The following is a 22,914-nucleotide window of genomic DNA, read 5'->3' as shown; positions in this document are numbered from 1 at the left end:
GGACCAAGAGCTGTAATAACCCACACAGTGACATGACAGACCAGGAGCTGTAATACCCCACACAGTGACATGACAGACCAGGAGCTGTAATACCCCACACAGTGACATGACAGACCAGGAGCTGTAATACCCCACACAGTGACATGACAGACCAGGAGCTGTAATACCCCCACACAGTGACATGACAGACCAGGAGCTGTAATACCCCCACACAGTGACATGACAGACCAGGAGCTGTAATACACCCACACAGTGACATGACAGACCAGGAGCTGTAATACCCCACACAGTGACACAGTGACATGACAGACCAGGAGCTGTAATACCCCCACACAGTGACATGACAGACCAGGAGCTGTAATACCCCACACAGTGACACAGTGACATGACAGACCAGGAGCTGTAATACCCCACACAGTGACAAGACAGACCAGGAGCTGACATGACAGACCAGGAGCTGTAATACCCCACACAGTGACATGACGGACCAGGAGCTGTAATACCCCACACAGTGACATGACGGACCAGGAGCTGTAATACCCCACACAGTGACATGACAGAACAGGAGCTGTAATACCCCACACAGTGACACAGTGACATGACAGACCAGGAGCTGTAATACCCCACACAGTGACATGACAGACCAGGAGCTGTAATACCCCACACAGTGACATGACGGACCAGGAGCTGTAATACCCCACACAGTGACACAGTGACATGACAGACCAGGAGCTGTAATACCCCACACAGTGACACAGTGACATGACAGACCAGGAGCTGTAATACCCCCACACAGTGACATGACAGACCAGGAGCTGTAATACCCCACACAGTGACACAGTGACATGACAGACCAGGAGCTGTAATACCCCACACAGTGACATGACAGACCAGGAGCTGTAATACCCCACACAGTGACATGACAGACCAGGAGCTGTAATACCCCACACAGTGACATGACGGACCAGGAGCTGTAATACCCCACACAGTGACATGACGGACAAGGAGCTGTAATACCCCACACAGTGACATGACGGACCAGGAGCTGTAATACCCCACACAGTGACATGACGGACCAGGAGCTGTAATACCCCACACAGTGACATGACGGACCAGGAGCTGTAATACCCCACACAGTGACATGACGGACCAGGAGCTGTAATACCCCACACAGTGACATGACGGACCAGGAGCTGTAATACCCCACACAGTGACATGACGGACCAGGAGCTGTAATACCCCACACAGTGACATGACGGACCAGGAGCTGTAATACCCCACACAGTGACATGACGGACCAGGAGCTGTAATACCCCACACAGTGACATGACGGACCAGGAGCTGTAATACCCCACACAGTGACATGACGGACCAGGAGCTGTAATACCCCACACAGTGACATGACGGACCAGGAGCTGTAATACCCCACACAGTGACATGACGGACCAGGAGCTGTAATACCCCACACAGTGACATGACGGACCAGGAGCTGTAATACCCCACACAGTGACATGACGGACCAGGAGCTGTAATACCCCACACAGTGACATGACGGACCAGGAGCTGTAATACCCCACACAGTGACATGACGGACCAGGAGCTGTAATACCCCACACAGTGACATGAAGGACCAGGAGCTGTAATACCCCACACAGTGACATGACGGACCAGGAGCTGTAATACCCCACACAGTGACATGACGGACCAGGAGCTGTAATACCCCACACAGTGACATGACGGACCAGGAGCTGTAATACCCCACACAGTGACATGACGGACCAGGAGCTGTAATACCCCACACAGTGACATGACAGACCAGGAGCTGTAATACCCCACACAGTGACATGACAGACCAGGAGCTGTAATACCCCACACAGTGACATGAAGGACCAGGAGCTGTAATACCCCACACAGTGACATGACGGACCAGGAGCTGTAATACCCCACACAGTGACATGACAGACCAGGTGCTGTAATACCCCACACAGTGACATGACAGACCAGGAGCTGTAGGCGACTAATGTGATTGAGCCATTCAGATTCATGCAGCGATCTGTGATTAGGCACGTCAACACACAGGATTAATGGGCTTCTACACAAATAGAATCGACCCGCTATATTTATAATTCTATGTTTTCTAACTGTAAGTTAACCTACAGAGTTCCTAGAGCTCTGGCCAGTGCAGCCTTTGAGTGCCATTGTCAGTCAACTTGTCGGTTTAGTTGGTTCCTGGGGTAGATGTTGTGTTTTTGTCTGATCCTCTCGCTTCTCCCCTGTACAGTGAGCATGTCTGCAGATTCGTTTGGCGCCGGGGGCAGCGATGCCCAGCAGAGCCTACAGTCCTTCTGGCCCCGCGTCATGGAAGAGATCAGGAACCTCACGGTGGTATGTCACGGCCTCCCTCTGATTGAATGCACACTCGTGCACACACACATACAAAGGCACACACATCACACCTCACAAGTGGTTTCCACATGACCTGCCCCTAACACCCCCTGGCTCTGTTTCAGAAGGATTTCCGCGTGCAGGAGTTGCCTCTCGCCCGAATCAAGAAAATCATGAAGCTGGACGAAGATGTGAAGGTATGAGGCAGGTCCCCGCCTTCTGTGATTGATCGATGAAGTCTTCATCAACACCCCACTCAGATAACAATATATAGTACTTATATAGTACTTTGGAGCTGAGGTGTGGCTACACGGCTGGCTGAAATGAACACAGCATCCATTAGCTCATTGTGTAGGAAACATTTTCACTTGGCACGTTATTTGGAATCTTGAGTCCCACGTCACATTCTATGTTGAAATATACACCCTGATCCCATTAGACCATCATCAGCTTATCACCCTACAGGGCTATTCCTGCTCTGCTCTGAGAGGACAGGCATGGGGAGTGTGTGCCCGTATCCGTGTCCAAGTAGGGCTCCTCCCGAGAGAGATAAGCAGTAGCAGCTTAAGTGTGAGGAGGAAGGTCAGCAGATCACTAACATACTGGACATCTAGCAGGACCCTTCTGATAGCCATGACCCAGAGTGTGACAGAGAGGGGTATGATGCTAGCCATGACCCAGAGTGTGACGTGATGCTAGCCATGACCCAGAGTGTGACATGATGCTAGCCATGACCCAGAGTGTGACAGAGAGGGGTATGATGCTAGCCATGACCCAGAGTGTGACGTGATGCTAGCCATGACCCAGAGTGTGACAGAGAGGGGTATGATGCTAGCCATGACCCAGAGTGTGACAGAGAGGGGTATGATGCTAGCCATGACCCAGAGTGTGACGTGATGCTAGCCATGACCCAGAGTGTGACGTGATGCTAGCCATGACCCAGAGTGTGACGTGATGCTAGCCATGACCCAGTGTGTGACAGAGAGGGGTATGATGCTAGCCATGACCCAGAGTGTGACTGAGAGGGTGTGATGCTAGCCATGACCCAGCAGCTCCTGCAGCCTGCTTCACCGACCACCGCCTGCCCAGGCCAACTTCTAAATGTCACTCTGTGGAAAGGTTTTCTAAAGGTTAGGTCTCCCCCCTTTAGCAGCAAGGGATACGGGTGGTCTATCTATACTATATTAGTTTTTAACATGTCATCTCAATGTCTCCATAGATGATCAGTGCAGAGGCCCCGGTGCTGTTTGCCAAGGCAGCTCAGATCTTCATCACAGAGCTCACACTGAGGGCTTGGATCCACACTGAAGACAACAAGAGACGCACCCTACAGGTCAGTCACACCCTCCCTAGTCTGTATAGAGGTCACGCACACATTCACACAGACAACCCATGCAGACTGCTGGCCCAAGTTCACGTGTAAAGACCTCACATATGTAGTCTGCTGGCCCAAGTTCACGTGTAAATACCTCATGTAGTGTACTGGTCCCAGTGTGTGTGTGTGTAGAGGCCCCACACGGCCATCCCCTGAGGACCTGCTCTGTTAAATTCCTTCTCTCTCTGTGTCGACTGTGAAAGCAGAGCTCGGCTCCCGTGACCCACTTTTACTTCGAATGCCATTTTGCCTGCTCTCTGATCCCAGAGCCAGGGGAATTACATGGATCCTAGTGTGATGAAAGGGACAGCGAGAGTGGGAAAGAGGGAGAGCCAAAGTGAGATGGTGAGGGAATGGGCAAGAGAGAAGGAGGAGAGACAAAGTGAAAGAGTATGTGAGAAAGAAGGGAGAGAGAGACGTTGAAGAGAGAGAAGAGAGTGTTGATCAGAGTGGTTTGGAAAGCCAGGGCCAGTCACACCTGGGTGTTAAGGGTCGACCAGACAGTCAGCCACACACTGAAACATTAAACAGAATACCCCACTTCTTTCATCTCCATCTATTCACATACATGTGTGTGGGATACTGCTTTGCATGATATCTTAGCAAATTCTGTCCTTCAACAAGGTTTCATAACAGTGGGGCTGAAAGCGTCATTCGGTTGAGCTTTGTTAACCTTGAAATAGAAAGCCAATTTGGCATGTTAATTACATTTCTACACCACAGATGGTGATATGTGTCTGGCGTATGCTCCTAGTCTGTGTGTGTTGTTAATAAGACAGCTCTACTTTCAATCACACTCGATCTCTCTCTCTCTCTCTCTCACTCACTCACTCACTCACTCACTCACTCACTCACTCACTCACTCACTCACTCCGGCTCTCGCCAGAGTTCCATTGTGCTGACAGCACGCCGATTAGGGTCACCATGGTGACACTCATCAATATAACAACTGTGGATGTGACCCGGTGTTACCAGATATTAATCACAGCACTATAAATAGACTGATGGTGGGGACTTAATATCCAATGGAAAATCACTCACACACACACACACTCTCTAGAAGGGGGAGCCCAGTAGGACAGTGATGCTAAGAATACGTCACAACTCCCGATTGTTGTTCATCTGGTGTTTCTTACAGTGGGCCCATTCCTGCTGTTTTTTACATGGTGAATGTTCAGGCTGGGAATTGCCAGGGACCTCACAATACGATATTGTTACGATACTTCGATGCTTCTCACTAGTTAAAAAGAGGATGTAGGATAATAATAATAATAATATATGCCATTTAGCAGACGCTTTTATCCAAAGCGACTTACAGTCATGTGTGCATACATTTTACGTATGGGTGGTCCCGGGGATCGAACCCACTACCCTGGCGTTACAAGCGCCATGCTCTACCAACTGAGCTACAGAAGGACACAGGAAGTTTTGGCGCAGGTACAGCCGACTAGTGCTAGCTAACGCTACCTAGGCAAAAACAATATTTTTTAAAAATTATAATAATAAAAAATATTTTATATATATTATACTTTTTACTGATCAATACTTGGAGTCAAAGTATCGATATATTGTCCAAAATAATATTAGTGTGTGTGTGTGTGTGTGTGTGTGTGTGTGTGTGTGTGTGTGTGTGTGTGTGTGTGTGTGTGTGTGTGTGTGTGTGTGTGTGTGTGTGTGTGTGTGTGTGTGTGTGTGTGTGTGATTGAAGTAGGCTTTTACAGTTCCACTGTGAGCGAGCTCCTTTTAGTATTGTTTACAAAGCTGCAGAATGTTCGGGTATGACCTAGAAGATTATATAAACGGTCTTTTCTTCAATCGTTTTCAAAAAGGCTATATTTGGAGAGAGCAGCAGAAGTAGAAAGCCGGTTTTATATTTAGTCTAGTTTCTGTACATACTGAATGAGGAGCCTAATGTTCACCCTCAACTCTTATCCTGTGTTTCAGAGGAATGACATTGCCATGGCGATAACAAAGTTCGACCAGTTTGACTTCCTCATCGACATCGTGCCCCGGGATGAGCTCAAGCCCCCTAAACGACAGGTAGTGTGTGAGAGTCCATCTGCATTTCATTTCAGGACCCCGGCAGGGTGTAGTACCATTCCTGGCAGCCTGGAGGCGCTGTAAACATCCTTGACTGGAAGCTGGTGTTCGGTCAGCGAGGGCTTTCAGTCGGATGTTTGCAGCGTCTGGCTGACCCTTACCTCCAACATCCCTCAACAGTACCACCAGTACCCCATAGCTTGTAATCACTGTCAACATAATCACCACTGTGTTAACTGACGCCCTCTGCCACATTACAGTTTGATGGTGGTACATGTTTTAGACTAGGCAGTGCCTCCCAAGCATTTGTAAGTTGTGACCTACCTAAAATGATGGTATTCTATCAGTACATCCATAAATCAATATAGTTGACCTGATCTGTGACCAGGGGTGTAAACATCCTACACTCTCAGCTGTGTCATCATCGAGCTGGGAGAGGGGTGTTTACACTTCTGGTGACGGGCAAATCGGCTACCTCCTACGCTACCCCATGGAAGATCAACCGACCAGTAGCTTTTAGGGAACTGTTACCCTGTACTTGTGATGAGGCCTTGCCGTGGCATTGCTCTAACTGATTTTGGGCTGCATATTATGATGATAATAATAATAATATATGCCATTTAGCAGACGCTTTTATCCAAAGCGACTTACATGATAACTAGGCACAAGGAGGGTACAGACTTGTTAATGGTTGATCATGTCCAATGTGTCACTAAATTAGCTTTCCTTTCACACTTTGATTTAGAACATTCTCAATAATGTATCAATGCCTTGTTTTTTTATGAATAGAAATTATCCCTTTCAGTCTGAAGTGTTCTTGTGAAAAATGTTGTTGATCATCACAGTGATAATGGATTTACTAATGCATTTACTTTCTTTTCCTATTATTTTTTATTTCTTATTGTTGAGAAGCTGCTAGAAAGTGTTTAGTTGGATGATGTATACCATGTATATCCCATACATAAGACTAATAAAACGTGAAAGTAATGGATCCTCTGGTTAGTGTCCCAAATGGCACCCTATACCCTATAAAGTGCACTTGTTTTGACCAGGGCCTGTAGGGCAGACCCATAGGGCCCTGTTCAGAAGCAGTGCACTACCTAGGTATTATGGTGCCATTTGGGACAGAACCTCCATTCAGAATCACATTACTCATCCATCCAGAGGTTATTAGTTATTTATCGGGCCTCTCGCTTATTGTATTACGCTGGCAAAATAATGAATGGAGATGTAATGGACTGATATGCTTCTCTTTCTGCCCTTCACTCTGTTATCCTCCTCTCTCTTGCTCTCTGTCTCCCATTCTCACCCTCTCCCCCTGTCTCTCTCTCTCTTCGTGTGTGTGTGTGTGTGTGTGTGTGTGTGTGTGTGTGTGTGTGTGTGTGTGTGTGTGTGTGTGTGTGTGTGTGTGTGTGTGTGTGTGTGTGTGTGTGTGTGTGTGTGTGTGTGTGCACAGGAGGAGGTGCGTCAGTCAGTGGCCCCAGCAGAGCCGGTTCAGTACTACTTCACCCTGGCTCAGCAGCCAGGTCAGGTCCAAGTGCAGGGTCAGCAGCAGGGCCAGCAGCAGGGCCAGCAGGCCACGGGACAACAGACTACCACCATCCAGCCTGGACAGATCATTATCGCACAGCCACAGCAAGGACAGGTATGCTGGAGAATAGACACAAACACACACACTCATACGCGCTGCACACACAACGCACCACACAGACTGCAAATAACCAGTAAGGTACCGACATACAGCATAGGCAAAGGCATATTATAAACTGGGTGGTGACAGCCCTGAATGCTGATTGGCTGACAACCATGGTGTATCAGACCGTATACCACGGGCATGACAAAACATGTGTTTTTACTGCTCTAATTATGTTGGTAACCAGTTTATAATAGCAATAAAGGTACGTGCTGTATCCAGGCACTCCACGTTGTCATGCTTAATATACCACACCCCCTTGGGCCTTGTTGCTTAAGTATAACACACCACACGGCCTGGCAGAACACAAGCTCTCCTAACATACCCAGTCAACAACCCTGTGAAGTCCAGTGTGAATGGGGGAATAACGGCATTAACAGTGGATTTTATTGATATTATCGTTGGCAAGCACAGCCGATCCCCACTTTGGCTTCAACTCTTTCCCACCAGCAGGGATAATTGACCCGTACACACCCAACACACACACTCCCAGCTACACAAGCAGTGGTCCAGAGCCATTTGATCTGCACACTTCAGTCACTCCCTTCTCCACTGTAGGTCCGTAACACATTAAACAGTAACACACTAGGGCTGCGTCTGGTCAAAAGTAGTGCACTATGTAGGGAATAGAGTGCAGCCCTGGTCAAAAGTAGTTCACTATGTAGGGAATAGAGTGCAGCCCTGGTCAAAAGTAGTTCACTATGTAGGGAATAGAGTGCAGCCCTGGTCAAAAGTAGTTCACTATGTAGGGAATAGAGTGCAGCCCTGGTCAAAAGTAGTGCACTATGCAGGGAATAGAGTGCAGCCCTGGTCAAAAGTAGTGCACTATGCAGGGAATAGAGTGCAGCCCTGGTCAAAAGTAGTTCACTATGTAGGGAATAGAGTGCAGCCCTGGTCAAAAGTAGTTCACTATGTAGGGAATAGAGTGCAGCCCTGGTCAAAAGTAGTGCACTATGCAGGGAATAGAGTGCAGCCCTGGTCAAAAGTAGTTCACTATGTAGGGAATAGAGTGCAGCCCTGGTCAAAAGTAGTTCACTATGTAGGGAATAGAGTGCAGCCCTGGTCAAAAGTAGTGCACTATGCAGGGAATAGAGTGCAGCCCTGGTCAAAAGTAGTTCACTATGTAGGGAATAGAGTGCAGCCCTGGTCAAAAGTAGTGCACTATGCAGGGAATAGAGTGCAGCCCTGGTCAAAAGTAGTTCACTATGTAGGGAATAGAGTGCAGCCCTGGTCAAAAGTAGTGCACTATGCAGGGAGTAGGGTGCCATTTGAGACGTAGTCCTAGTGTGTTACTGTTTAATGTGTTACGGACCTACAGTGGAGAGGGGAGTGACTGAAGTGTGCAGATCAAATGGCTCTGGGCCACTGCTTGTATAGCTGGGAGTCCCTGTGAGACTGCTCTCCACCCCTCCACTGTACTTCTCTCTGAAGAGGAGGAACCCCCACCCCCCCATCCCTAGTTTGTCGTCTTCTCTGGTCCCCCTCATCCCTAGTTTGTCGTCTTCTCTGGTCCCCACCACCCCTAGTCTGTCTTCTTTATCTTTTCTCTTTTTGTTCTCTCTCGCTCTTTTTTTGAATATATTTTATTTTTCTCCCCCCCATGCTGCCTTAAGTTCATTGAGCTGTCGCAGTTCCACAGTCGGACCAGAACTGTTGCTACTGTTAATATCTGCTGCTGTTAATGTTACTGTTAATGTTACTGCTACTATTGTTGCTGCTGCAGTCCACTTAGTCGCAGAGCAGGGAAGGTCACCAAATGACTGGCACCTTAGAAGAGATGACTAGTCCAGGGTGCATCAGTATTGGGTAACAGTCAAGAGGCCAGGGGGTTGGAGGGAGCAGAAGAACAGGGGGATAAAGTGTCATTTTTAAAAGCGAGAGTTATCTGGAGATTGAGAGCGAGGGAGGAGGGTGAAGAGAGAGAGATCTTAAATCGTGTGTGTCTCCAGACTTGACTACAAAGAGCTTTGTCACTAGTCGTCACTGTCGTACCAGTTCTGTCAAATGCCCTCTCAGGTCACAAAGTCCCTAATGGACTGATCTGTTAGGAAACCAAACCTCCATTTCCTACTGTAGGCTACGTCTTTATATTAATATAACTACCATTTCCTACTGTAGGCTACGTCTTTATATTAATATAACTACCATTTCCTACTGTAGGCTACGTCTTTATATTAATATAACTACCATTTCCTACTGTAGGCTACGTCTTTATATTAATATAACTACCATTTCCTACTGTAGGCTACGTCTTTATATTAATATAACTACCATTTCCTACTGTAGGCTACGTCTTTATATTAATATAACTACCATTTCCTACTGTAGGCTACGTCCTTATATTAATATAACTACCATTTCCTACTGTAGGCTACGTCTTTATATTAATATAACTACCATTTCCTACTGTAGGATACGTCTTTATATTAATATAACTACCATTTCCTACTGTAGGATACGTCTTTATATTAATATAACTACCATTTCCTACTGTAGGATACGTCTTTATATTAATATAACTACCATTTCCTACTGTAGGCTACGTCTTTATATTAATATAACTACCGTTTCCAACTGTAGGATACGTCTTTATATTAATATAACTACCGTTTCCTACTGTAGGATACGTCTTTATATTAATATAACTACCATTTCCTACTGTCGGATACAGCTTTATATTAATATAACTACCATTTCCTACTGTAGGATACGTCTTTATATTAATATAACTACCATTTCCTACTGTAGGCTACGTCTTTATATTAATATAACTACCATTTCCTACTGTAGGATACGTCTTTATATTAATATAACTACCATTTCCTACTGTAGGATACGTCTTTATATTAATATAACTACCATTTCCTACTGTAGGATACGTCTTTATATTAATATAACTACCATTTCCTACTGTAGGATACGTCTTTATATTAATATAACTACCATTTCCTACTGTCGGATACAGCTTTATATTAATATAACTACCGTTTCCAACTGTAGGATACGTCTTTATATTAATATAACTACCGTTTCCAACTGTAGGATACGTCTTTATATTAATATAACTACCGTTTCCAACTGTAGGATACGTCTTTATATTAATATAACTACCGTTTCCTACTGTAGGATACGTCTTTATATTAATATAACTACCATTTCCTACTGTCGGATACAGCTTTATATTAATATAACTACCATTTCCTACTGTAGGATACGTCTTTATATTAATATAACTACCATTTCCTACTGTAGGCTACGTCTTTATATTAATATAACTACCATTTCCTACTGTAGGATACGTCTTTATATTAATATAACTACCATTTCCTACTGTAGGCTACGTCTTTATATTAATATAACTACCATTTCCTACTGTAGGATACGTCTTTATATTAATATAACTACCATTTCCTACTGTAGGATACGTCTTTATATTAATATAACTACCATTTCCTACTGTCGGATACAGCTTTATATTAATATAACTACCGTTTCCAACTGTAGGATACGTCTTTATATTAATATAACTACCGTTTCCAACTGTAGGATACGTCTTTATATTAATATAACTACCGTTTCCAACTGTAGGATACGTCTTTATATTAATATAACTACCGTTTCCTACTGTAGGATACGTCTTTATATTAATATAACTACCATTTCCTACTGTCGGATACAGCTTTATATTAATATAACTACCATTTCCTACTGTAGGATACGTCTTTATATTAATATAACTACCATTTCCTACTGTAGGATACGTCTTTATATTAATATAACTACCGTTTCCAACTGTAGGATACGTCTTTATATTAATATAACTACCGTTTCCAACTGTAGGATACGTCTTTATATTAATATAACTACCATTTCCTACTGTCGGATACAGCTTTATATTAATATAACTACCGTTTCCAACTGTAGGATACGTCTTTATATTAATATAACTACCATTTCCTACTGTAGGCTACATCTTTATAGTAATATAACTACCATTTCCTACTGTAGGATACATCTTTATATTAATATAACTACCATTTCCTACTGTCGGATACATCTTTATATTAATATAACTACCATTTCCTACTGTCGGATACATCTTTATATTAATATAACTACCATTTCCTACTGTAGGCTACATCTTTATATTAATATAACTACCATTTCCTACTGTAGGCTACATCTTTATAGTAATATAACTACCATTTCCTACTGTAGGCTACATCTTTATATTAATATAACTACCATTTCCTACTGTAGGCTACATCTTTATATTAATATAACTACCATTTCCTACTGTCGGATACATCTTTATATTAATATAACTACCATTTCCTACTGTAGGCTACATCTTTATATTCATTAACTTCACTATACCTGGATTTCACAGCTGCTATTCCTTCATTAATTCTGCACATCACTTCTGTTCTATGCAGCATTTCATTGTGCTCACATGCTCATTGTTGTGTGTGTGTGTGTGTGTGTGATCTGACGACACCTGTCTACTGTATGTGTGTGTGTTCCTGTGCGCTCTGCATGTGCTCGTAGTCATCTTTGTAAAGCTTCCTCTCTCTCTCCTCCCTCCTCCCTCCCCTCTTCAGGTGCTGCAGGGGGCCACAATGCAACAGTTACAGCAGGTGCAGGTAGCCCAGTCACAGGGCACACCCATCACGGTAAACACAGCTCCTCAGCCGCCCCGTCCCCATCTGAAACCCCCTCCCAGCCCAGCACACCTCAGTGTAGGGTGAAGTTGCCCCTGGACGCTGATCGATTTTGCATTTCTCCCACTAAATGGTTAGCATTGGGGGGGGGGACGCTGATCCTAGATCTGATCCTAGTGGAAATTTAACCCCAGAGGGCACCCCTCCACATTGAATCAGGAAGATTAGGAGGAAGCTTGTGTTTGGCTGCATCACTAGTTAACTGAGTTTACCTGAGTTTGCATACTAGGGACGTTCATCAGATCTGATCAGCCAATCCTGGAGAGACTGGGTTACCTGACACGACCATATCATCGTCTGTCAGCTTGTAGGATGAGGGGGGGGGTTTCAACCCTGCCTTGTCATCGCTCTCTGTGGTCCCACTCTAACTGTAATCTACTTATTAGGCCCAGGTTTTCCAGCCCAATGTCAATCATTACATGGTCACAGTCACCACACTCTCACCAGTTGTTTAAGAATGAACATTCTCCCTCTCCCACCCCCATCACCAGAGTGCTCCAATGACCATGCAGGTTGGAGACCAGCAGGTCCAGATAGTACAGGCGTCGTCCCAGGGCCAGACCCAGACGGTGCAGTCAGGACAGACCATGCAGGTCATGCAGCAGATCCTCACCAACTCTGCCGAGATCCAGCAGATACCAGTAAGAGAGAGCGAGAGAGAGGGGGAGGGAGGGGGAGGGGAGATTCTCTCCTTGAGTGACCTAACTGGAAAGTTGAATCATTTCAAATTTTCTAATGAAATAAATATAACACATTTTCTTAAGTTGGCGATCAATCTTCAAACACACTGTAGAGAGCTGCTTGAACCTTCCTCTCCCCCATTTTGACACTAACTAGCTCAACGATCATAATAACGTTTGTTTTGTGTTTCTATGACCTCCCCTGCCTAAAGTGGGTGTTTGTCTCCCCCGTGTGGTGGTTGTGTGCAGGTGCAGCTGAACACTGGTCAGTTGCAGTACATCCGGCTGGCACAGCCCGTCTCTGGCACACAGGTGGTTCAGGGACAGATCCAGACGCTGGGTAACACTCAGCAGGTACAGGTAATGAACAAGAACCTTTTCAATGTATAGTATCGCATCATATGTGTGTGGACACTTCATCTCTGTAATGTAGTCTCTGGTCTGGTATCACTATACTAGTTTATACAATAACATTTAACGTTGTTAAGGTAGTAACCAATACAAATATTATACGATTGTGTATTTCTATATTCTTTCATGAATTGACTTTTATATTGTCCATTGCCTTCAGTTGCATTTGAACAGAGGTGTAGGTTTTCATAGTGGCTGTGAGAACCAGTGTGTGAATGACTGACTCCTCTCTCTCTGGTTTGTTCTCAGATTACACAAACGGAGCAAGGCCAGCAACAATTCAACCAGTTTACCGACGGACAGGTAAGACGAACATCTCCCACTCCTGTCACACACATGCACACACCCTCCTCTCTCTCACCCTTTCCCTCTGTGTCCTTACAGCAGTTGTATCAGATTCAGCAGGTGACGATGCCGGCGGGTCAGGACCTCAGCCAGCCAATGTTCATCCAGTCCACCAACCAGACGGCCGACGGACAGGTCACCACGCAGGTCAGCGGAGACTGAGGCTCCGGAAGCATCCGCCTGACCACCAGACCATCCAACCATTGATCCCACCACCTGTTACCATCCATAAGGGCAACTGGCTCAAACAGCCAAGGGACCTCCTAGGATATGTCCCAAATGGTACCCTATTACCTACACACTATATAGGGAATAGGGTGCAATTTGGGATGTGCCCTCACGCTCATTCAATACATATGACATGATAATTACAAGGGACTCTCTGACAACAACAGTTCTTTATTCAGTACACTGGGTGAGATACCAAAGGGACTGCCAGACAACTCTCCCTCATTCCCATGTCATATCATCTCTCTCTGCCTCCGTTAGTTCCTCCTGGCACCCACACTCACCTGATACGTTCCCCAGAAAGGCCTCCCCTAATGCCCATTCATGACAGCCACACACAGGGTATCCAAATGCTGAAACCTCCAGGACCCAACTTTCCTCCTTTTTAGTGACCAACTCTCTTGTTCTTCCTCAGTGTCTGTCAACCCTTGCTGTATAATCTGTATGTCTTCTGTCTCTCTGTGAAGTACACTGTATAGGGGTGTCTTATGTTCTGTCTGCATCCCAAATGGCACTGTTCCCTATCTAATGTACTCTTTTTGACCACGGTCTATATGGCCCTGATCAAAAGTAGTTCACTATATAGGGAATAGTGCAATTTGGGATGAATCTTATGGAAGGCTTGGTCCTTGTTTGGTCTACAAGAGAACATGAATCATGGCCTTCTGTTGTAATGTCTTAATGTGTAGACTTTAAAAGAAGAAACTATAAAGCCATACTCTAAGCTAGTGCACAATAATTCATTGGAAATTGTATGAGACTCACACCAGCCTAGATGGATCAATTCATAGTTTGTTGTTAGTTCCTCTTCGTTTTGTTCACATTGACGAGACATGCCATCAATGAAAGGGCTTCTAACTGTATGATGGAGTTTGTATTTAGTATGTATGACCCTTGTGCGTGTGTGTCCGTCCATTATGGTGCAGTATCTTTTTCCCATGGCCCAGTGATCATACTCACCTCTTCAGTGGCCCTCTTCCATCTCTCTTTCCTTCCCCCTCCATCTCTTCATGAATCACCACACTGATCACTATCATTCTTAGAGCAGGGAGTGGTTAGGCCTTTCTCTGCCTTTATATGCAGTCTCTCCCCTATCCAGAGAGGTTTTTGGTTCTCCTTCCTTGCCCGTAGAGAAATACTTCACTGGAGCAAGGACCCCTTTTTATAGTATTTTCTTAGTACTGGTTGTAACTTGTCAAGGTTTCTTTTGAAATGACCATCCCTCCCTTTTCCTTCCCTTTCTTATTTGGTAATGATCATTATCATAGCTTGTTCTTCTTATTGTTGTTTTGCATGTAGTTTAAACTGCCAGCATGATATGCAATGGATAGGTACACATCTTATTTTTGTTCTATTTTGTAAGCAAACTTTGGGTTTGTGAGGAAAAAAATTACAACTAAATAAAAAAACAATACATGCAATCTTTTCAACAGAAAAGGTAACAGTTTTTCACCCAAAAGTTTTTGTTGCAAATGTGCATTTGTGTTTGAGGTGATTGAAATCTATTCATAGTACAATATAAACCACGTTTCCATCCACAGATTTTAATGCGAGCAATACCATACACATAAAAATCAAGACAGCTGTGATGGAAACGGCGTTTCTGTACAATTTTATAAATTCAGACCGAATGTATTAGTTTAACATGATGGGATCTTTTTGTGTCGGTAAAATTCGTTATGACAAATGGCGGTGGAAACGCATTTATGCACAAATATTGATAGTTATTATATCATAACGAAGTAAACTTGGGTGGCCTCCCACTAAGACTCAGGAAACGATGTGGTTTATTAGGCTACAGATTAAATAATTACGCCTTATGTCCACCAGATGGAGCATGCGTTCCGGCGGAAGTCATTCATTGTCAATTGAGCAGGCCGCAACACTACATTGGGGATGCCGCACTAGGCCGCGGTGAGTTCGGTGTACCGTGTGCATTACATTTTTAATGCTTTCTGTTCGGTGGTACAAACCGAAGTACACACAGACTCAAACTACCTAGTTGCTAAGCACATGCACGTCAAATACCTCAAATGCGAGCAAAACATACGGAAAAACAAAACATGTATTTTGTTGGTATCTGGCGTTATGCACTTCACAGGGTGGTGAAAGTGCACAGTGATGAGTTTGATGCGCCTTTCCAATACATTCCGAGGGAATCATTTTCTGGTGACATGATGATCGATGGTTGACTGCAGTTGGAAAAATACAAATATTCTTGCTCTGGAGAGTCTAAAATTCAATGGAAACTCTTTGAACATACGATTTTTATTTTGTACATGAAAACTAAAGCGAAAAAGTACATTGGAGCGGCAGGGTAGCCTAGTGGTTAGAGCGGTGGACTTGCCGGAAGGTTGCAAGTTCAAACCCCCGAGCTGACAAGGTACTAATCTGTCGTTCTGCCCGTAAACAGGCAGTTAACCCACTGTTCCTAGGCCGTCATTGAGAATAGGAATTTGTTCTTAACTGACTTGCCTAGTTAAATAAAGGTAAAATAAAAGTTAATTGTTTGCCCTACGTCATCACGCACTGATTTTGTTTCTGCAACAAGTCCGTTTGGTAAAAAAAAAGAAGAGTCCGTTTGGTGTAAACGCCACGGGTGGAAAAATGCGCATATTTTCTAAATGCAGATTTTAGAATATTTGCATGAAAATCAGTTTTTATTTTTGATGGAAACCTAGCTATAGTTATCCTTTAGTTAAGAAATGTATCAGTCGGTATAGGTTAGACTTGATGGTGATAAATGATGTACAAGTTGTTGAGTAGGAATTTCTTGACAAATATCACTTCATAATATGGGTCTATGCACTCTACAACTGTCTGAATAAAAACGATCACTCTATGGCTTCCAACATCGACTGACAAACTATCCTGAAACCCACAATGGAAATTAGGGCGCCCACGAAACACCTGGAGGCGGGACCTTGAAGCAGATGCCTAAAATCCGGCATGTGATGGTACGAGATTGAGAGATCAGCCCAGAAGGGGCGATGGAGAAGAGTCGTAGATGGTTAATGCGCCCTTGGGGAGTGACGTACCTACGTAAGCACTATGGCCACAAGGGGGTGCCCGTGGGTTAATTTATCCGTACAATGTCCACCCCGAGAGGATCACACTTCCAACAGCAGAGCAATGTCTTACTGTTTTTTTCTTCTCACTTCTCTACTTCTGGAAAGGGCTGTTCGTTGTGAAAGGGAAAGCGGGTAACAATGGAATCACGAGGTAGTTGGTTGGAGACGGCTCAGCACTTTGGAGATCAGACATCATTCCTTATCCGACCTAAATCGTAAAAGGAAAATAGGTAATTAGGCTGGGACAGAAATATAGCGAGAGTGATGCCTCACCTACCTCGAGGAATTGGTCACAAACAATTTGTCAACAACAATTAATGTTTAAATATCTCATATTTCCCAATAAGAATGATTTATTATTACTTGGGCAATGTCTATAATGTATGAGTAGGGCCAGGAGTTACTCCTGTCTGCAAGACTGACCTTGGAATAACTCCCCGTTCTACTTATTGCTAACCTCCATCTGGCCCAGTGAGTCTAATATCTACCTAATGAGAAGATTAGCCCTACATTTAGCTTTGAGTGCTGTCCACATTTAAAACCCGTCTGTCTGATAATAGTGCTAGGTCTTTGGTTGGGTCAGTCAAGGTTTAAGTGCTGGAAACCGTTTGTGTTATGTAACAGGTAAACAGTGATGCTATTCCGGTCCATAAGCCGACTGGTAGATTGGGACCCATTCCCGTTCTAATCGACTTAAATCACTGAACAATAACTGCATTAATGAATAGACTCATGCTCGCCTCCATCTAATAAGGGGCAATGAGGATTGGGAGAAATGTATGTAGCTTAAGTGGAGCGTGAATAGGATTGTCCAACGGCCCCCACCGCTTAGATCAAGGTAACTTTGGAGAGATTAATTATGACCGACTGCTCTGGCTCGAACGTTGGTGTAGGTCCCAAGTGGCACTCTATTCCGTATATAGTGCACTACTTTTGACCAGAGCCCTTTGGGAATAGGGAGCCATTTGGGACGCAGCTTGTGACCTTGTGATGCGGCCACCACACCAGCTTGTCCCAACAAGTTAACCACATCAGACCTTATCAACTCATCAGACGAGTTGACTTTGGGTTAGACCAGAATCCATCTATCTTGACCATGTGTTTGATGATCTTTACAGTGCCTTGCGAAAGTATTCGGCCCCCTTGAACTTTGCGACCTTTTGACACTTCAGGCTTCAAACAAAGATATAAAACTGTATTTTTTTTGTGAAGAATCAACAACAAGTGGGACACAATCATTAAGTGGAACAACATTTATTGGATATTTCAAACTTTTTTAACATATCAAAAACTGAAAAATTGGGCGTGCAAAATTATTCAGCCCCTTTACTTTCATTGCAGCAAACTCTCTCCAGAAGTTCAGTGAGGATCTCTGAATGATCCAATGTTGACCTAAATGACTAATGATGATAAATACAATCCACCTGTGTGTAATCAAGTCTCCGTATAAATGCACCTGCACTGTGATAGTCTCAGAGGACCGTTAAAAGCGCAGAGAGCATCATGAAGAACAAGGAACACACCAGGCAGGTCCGAGATACTGTTGTGAAGAAGTTTAAAGCCGGATTTGGATACAAAATTATTTCCCAAGCTTTAAACATCCCAAGGAGCACTGTGCAAGCGATAATATTGAAATGGAAGGAGTATCAGACCACTGCAAATCTACCAAGACCTGGCCGTCCCTCTAAACTTTCAGCACATACAAGGAGAAGACTGATCAGAGATGCAGCCAAGAGGCCCATGATCACTCTGGATGAACTGCAGAGATCTACCGCTGAGGTGGGAGACTCTGTCCATAGGACAACAATCAGTCGTATATTGCACAAATCTGACCTTTATGGAAGAGTGTCAAAGAAGAAAGCCATTTCTTAAAGATATCCATAAAAAGTGTCTTTTAAAGTTTGCCACAAGCCACCTGGGAGACACACCAAACATGTGGAAGAAGGTGCTCTGGTCAGATGAAACCAAAATTGAACTTTTTGGCAACAATGAAAAATGTTATGTTTGGTGTAAAAGCCACACAGCTCATCACCCTGAACACACCATCCCCACTGTCAAACATGGTGGTGGCAGCATCATGGTTTGGGGCTGCTTTTCTTCAGCCGGGACAGGGAAGATGGTTAAAATTGATGGGAAGATGGATGGAGCCAAATACAGGACCATTCTGGAAGAGAACCTGATGGAGTCTGCAAAAGACCTGAGACTGGGACGGAGATTTGTCTTCCAACAAGACAATGATCCAAAACATAAAGCAAAATCTACAATGAAATGGTTCATAAATAAACATATCCAGGTGTTAGAATTGGCAAGACAAAGTCCAGACCTGAATCCAATCGAGAATCTGTGGAAAGAACTGAAAACTGCTGTTCACAAATGCTCTCCATCCAACCTCACTGAGCTCGAGTTGTTTTGCAAGGAGGAATGGGAAAAAATGTCTCTCGATGTGCAAAACTGATAGAGACATACCCCAAGCGACTTACAGCTGTAATCGCAGCAAAAGGTGGCGCTACAAAGTATTAACTTAAGGGGGCTGAATAATTTTGCACGCCCAATTTTTACGTTTTTGATTTGTTAAAAAAGTTTGAAATATCCAATAAATGTCGTTCCACTTCATGATTGTGTCCCACTTGTTGTTGATTCTTCACAAAAAAATACAGTTTTATATCTTTGTCTGAAGCCTGAAATGTGACAAAAGGTTGCAAAGTTCAAGGGTGCCGAATACTTTCGCAAGGCACTGTATCTTTGAGTTGTGGGAGATTTAGTCATTCTGTGGTTATTCAGGCATCACAGTTACAAGGCAGAAGGTCAGGGGTCAATCCATGATTAACTAACAGTGTGATTCATTCTGCATGTAGCAGACATTGTGTCTAGTATGGACACAATGTACATACATGATGTACATCAATTGAATAATGTGATAACAGGGAGATTGTATTTAAGTGCTTTAACTGTTTTATGAAGACTACATGGCCTGTTTCCACCTGGACAAAGCTGCAGGGCTCTGGTCAAATCAGGAGCAAAAAGACACGATGCAAGTAACTATCTCATTACAATAAAGAAAAATAAAACGTTGCTAATCTAGTCTTAATAACAAAGGAAGTAAAATAAGGTTGTTGGGAGTCCAGAGGCAGAGCTTGAGCTGTGACAGTCACTCTCTCACACACACACACACCGCTAGGTCATGTGTTGTTTGGCCTGACAGGGACATCTGTGGACCGGGGCAGATATGCTAGGGGAGCAGAGGGCTGCCTGGGGACCGGGGCAGATATGCTAGGGGAGCAGAGGGCTGCCTGGGGACCGGGGCAGCAGCAGCAAGGTTCAAAAGCCATTTCCCTGGGTAATGAATGTGCTGGTGGTGGGTGAGGCCTCCACCCATTTGACTGTGTTCTCGGGATTCAGACAGACTGACCGTTAAGTTAGTTTGTTCTTTAAACAATTTGAAAGCATTTTCTGTTCATGTTTCAATAGTGTAGTACAACAGTGTTTTCTGTTAATGTTACAATAGTGTGTCTGGCATTTAGTGTGTCTACATGAATCTTAGTGGGTTTAAAAGAAATGTCATCCCCAGTTCAGCCGTAGTCTAAATGATAGCAGCATCTCTCCAAAGACTACTACCAAGCCTATCATAACATGAAGCAACAAACAACAACACACTGTATCAACAAATGGATCTGTGTTTTCCCCCTCATTTTTTCTCTGATGTTTTCCATTAAGTGAAATCTGGGGAAAAGAGGAAACACATGCAGATTAACGGAAGGAGGAAAAAAAGGATGAAATAAAGCCAAACAATGTGGTCTGGGAAAGCCATTAAGTGGTGTAACGCAGTATGTAAAGCTTCAAGTTGTTCAGCGGATATAAAAGGTTGTTGGGGTCCGTCGGAGCGAGAGCGAGCAGCAGAGGTCTGCACTACGTGCTGCTGATGTGGGGGGATTTTTAAGTTCCCATGAAATCCTAGTACGGCTGTCTACTACTAGGGCTCAGCTAGGCTCTGTGGGGCGGGAGTGAATGCCGGTTCGAGAGCAGAGCAGTATGCAATGGAGGAGAGCGTGGTGTGAGAGAACAACGTGCCAGCCCGACGTCTGTCCTCTTCAACACCTTACATGGAGCGGCAGGTAGCCTAGTGGTTAGAGCGTTGGACTAGTAACCGAAAGGTTGCGAGATAGAATCCCTGAGCTGACAAGGTAAAAATGTGTCATTCTGCACCTGAACAAGGTAGTTAACCCACTGATTCTAGGCTGTCATTGTAAGAACAAAATCTTATTTAACTTGCTTGCCTAGTAATAAAGGTTAAACATTTTATTTATTTATTATATGGTGTCACCTGTCCCCTTTGACCCCTTACATTACATGGTGTGACCTGTCCCCTTTGACCCCTTACATTTGACCCCTTTGACACATTACATGGTGTTACCTGTCCCCTTTGACACCTTACATTACAATGTGTTCACCTGTCCCCATTGACACCTTACATTACAATGTGTTCACCTGTCCCCTTTGACCCCTTACATTACATTGTGTCACCTGTCCCCTTTGACCCCTTACATTACAAGGTGTCACCTGTCCCCTTTGACCCCTTACATTACATTGTGTCACCTGTCCCCTTTGACACCTTACATGACATGGTGTACCCGGTCCCCTTTGACAACTTACCTTACATGGTGTCACCTGTCCCCTTTTGACACATAACCTTACATGGTGTCACCTGTCCCCTTTGACACATTACATGGTGGCACCTGTCCCCTTTTGACAACTTACCTTACATGGTGTCACCTGTCCCCTTTTACCCCTTACATTACATGGTGTCACCTGTCCCCTTTGACAACTTACCTTACATGGTGTCAGCTGTCCCCTTTGACAACTTACCTTACATGGTGTCACCTGTCCCCTTTTACCCTTTACTTTACTTGGTGTCACCTGTCCCCTTTTACCCCTTACATTACATGGTGTCACCTGTCCCCTTTGACAACTTACCTTACATGGTGTTACCTGTCCCCTTTGACCCCTTACCTTACATGGTGTCACCTGTCCCCTTTGACACCTTACATTACATGGTGTCACCTGTCCCCTTTTACCCCTTACATTACATGGTGTCACCTGTCCCCTTTGACACCTTACATTACATGGTGTCACCTGTCCCCTTTGACAACTTACCTTACATGGTTCACCTGTCTCATTTGACACCTTACCTTACATGGTGTCACATGTCCCCTTTGACACCTTACATGACATGGTGGCCCCTTTTCCCATTTGACACCTTACATGACATGGTGTCACCTGTCCCCTTTGACACATTACATGGTGCCACCTGTCCCCTTTGACCCCTTACATTACATGGTGTCACCTGTCCCCTTTGACACATTACATGGTTTTCATCTGTCCCCTTTGACCCCTTACATTATATAGTCACCTGTCCCCTTTTACCCCTTACATTACATGGTGTCACCTGTCCCCTTTTGACACATAACCTTACATTGTGATCACCTGTCCCCTTTGGACACCTTACCTTACATGGTGTCACCTGTCCCCTTTTGACACCTTACCTTACATGGTGTCACCTGTCCCCCTTTGACACCTTACCTTACATGGTGTCACCTGTCCCCTTTTGACACCTTACCTTACATGGTGTCACCTGTCCCCTTTTGACACCTTACCTTACATGGTGTCACCTGTCCCCTTTTGACACCTTACCTTACATGGGGTCACCTGTCCCCTTTTGACACCTTACCTTACATGGTGTCACCTGTCCCCTTTTGTCACCTGTCCCCTTTGACAACTTACCTTACATGGTTCACCTGTCTCATTTGACACCTTACATTACATTTACATTTACATTTAAGTCATTTAGCAGACGCTCTTATCCAGAGCGACTTACAAATTGGTGCATTCACCTTATGACATCCAGTGGAACAGTCACTTTACAATAGTGCATCTAAATCTTAAAGGGGGGGTGAGAGGGAATACTTAT

At 44.4% G+C, this 22,914-nt stretch overlaps 1 protein-coding gene across 10 annotated transcripts in view; it reads left to right on the top strand.

Annotated features, from left to right (window-relative positions):
- Window positions 1-15,303, top strand: part of LOC124043229 (nuclear transcription factor Y subunit gamma-like) — a 47,879-nt gene extending 32,576 nt beyond the window's left edge. For 4 of the 10 annotated variants that reach the window (XM_046361565.1, XM_046361570.1, XM_046361569.1 and 1 more), the window contains 10 exons: window positions 2,282-2,385; window positions 2,514-2,582; window positions 3,605-3,718; window positions 5,705-5,800; window positions 7,257-7,445; window positions 12,095-12,166; window positions 12,706-12,855; window positions 13,144-13,254; window positions 13,555-13,608; window positions 13,690-15,303. In XM_046361565.1, the coding sequence (XP_046217521.1) occupies window positions 2,282-2,385; window positions 2,514-2,582; window positions 3,605-3,718; window positions 5,705-5,800; window positions 7,257-7,445; window positions 12,095-12,166; window positions 12,706-12,855; window positions 13,144-13,254; window positions 13,555-13,608; window positions 13,690-13,812 (1,082 nt within the window). In that variant the 3' untranslated portion in view covers window positions 13,813-15,303. Of the gene's footprint in view, window positions 1-2,281; window positions 2,386-2,510; window positions 2,583-3,604; window positions 3,719-5,704; window positions 5,801-7,256; window positions 7,446-12,094; window positions 12,167-12,705; window positions 12,856-13,143; window positions 13,255-13,554; window positions 13,609-13,689 lie in introns of all 10 variants that reach the window. The other 6 variants (XM_046361564.1, XM_046361568.1, XM_046361567.1 and 3 more) reach the window with 3 other exon arrangements.
- Window positions 15,304-22,914: the final 7,611 nt, after the last annotated feature.

This window comes from Oncorhynchus gorbuscha, linkage group LG09, assembly GCF_021184085.1.
Source record: "Oncorhynchus gorbuscha isolate QuinsamMale2020 ecotype Even-year linkage group LG09, OgorEven_v1.0, whole genome shotgun sequence".
Taxonomy (NCBI): Eukaryota; Metazoa; Chordata; class Actinopteri; order Salmoniformes; family Salmonidae; genus Oncorhynchus; species Oncorhynchus gorbuscha.
This window is presented reverse-complemented; position numbering and strand designations above follow the sequence as displayed.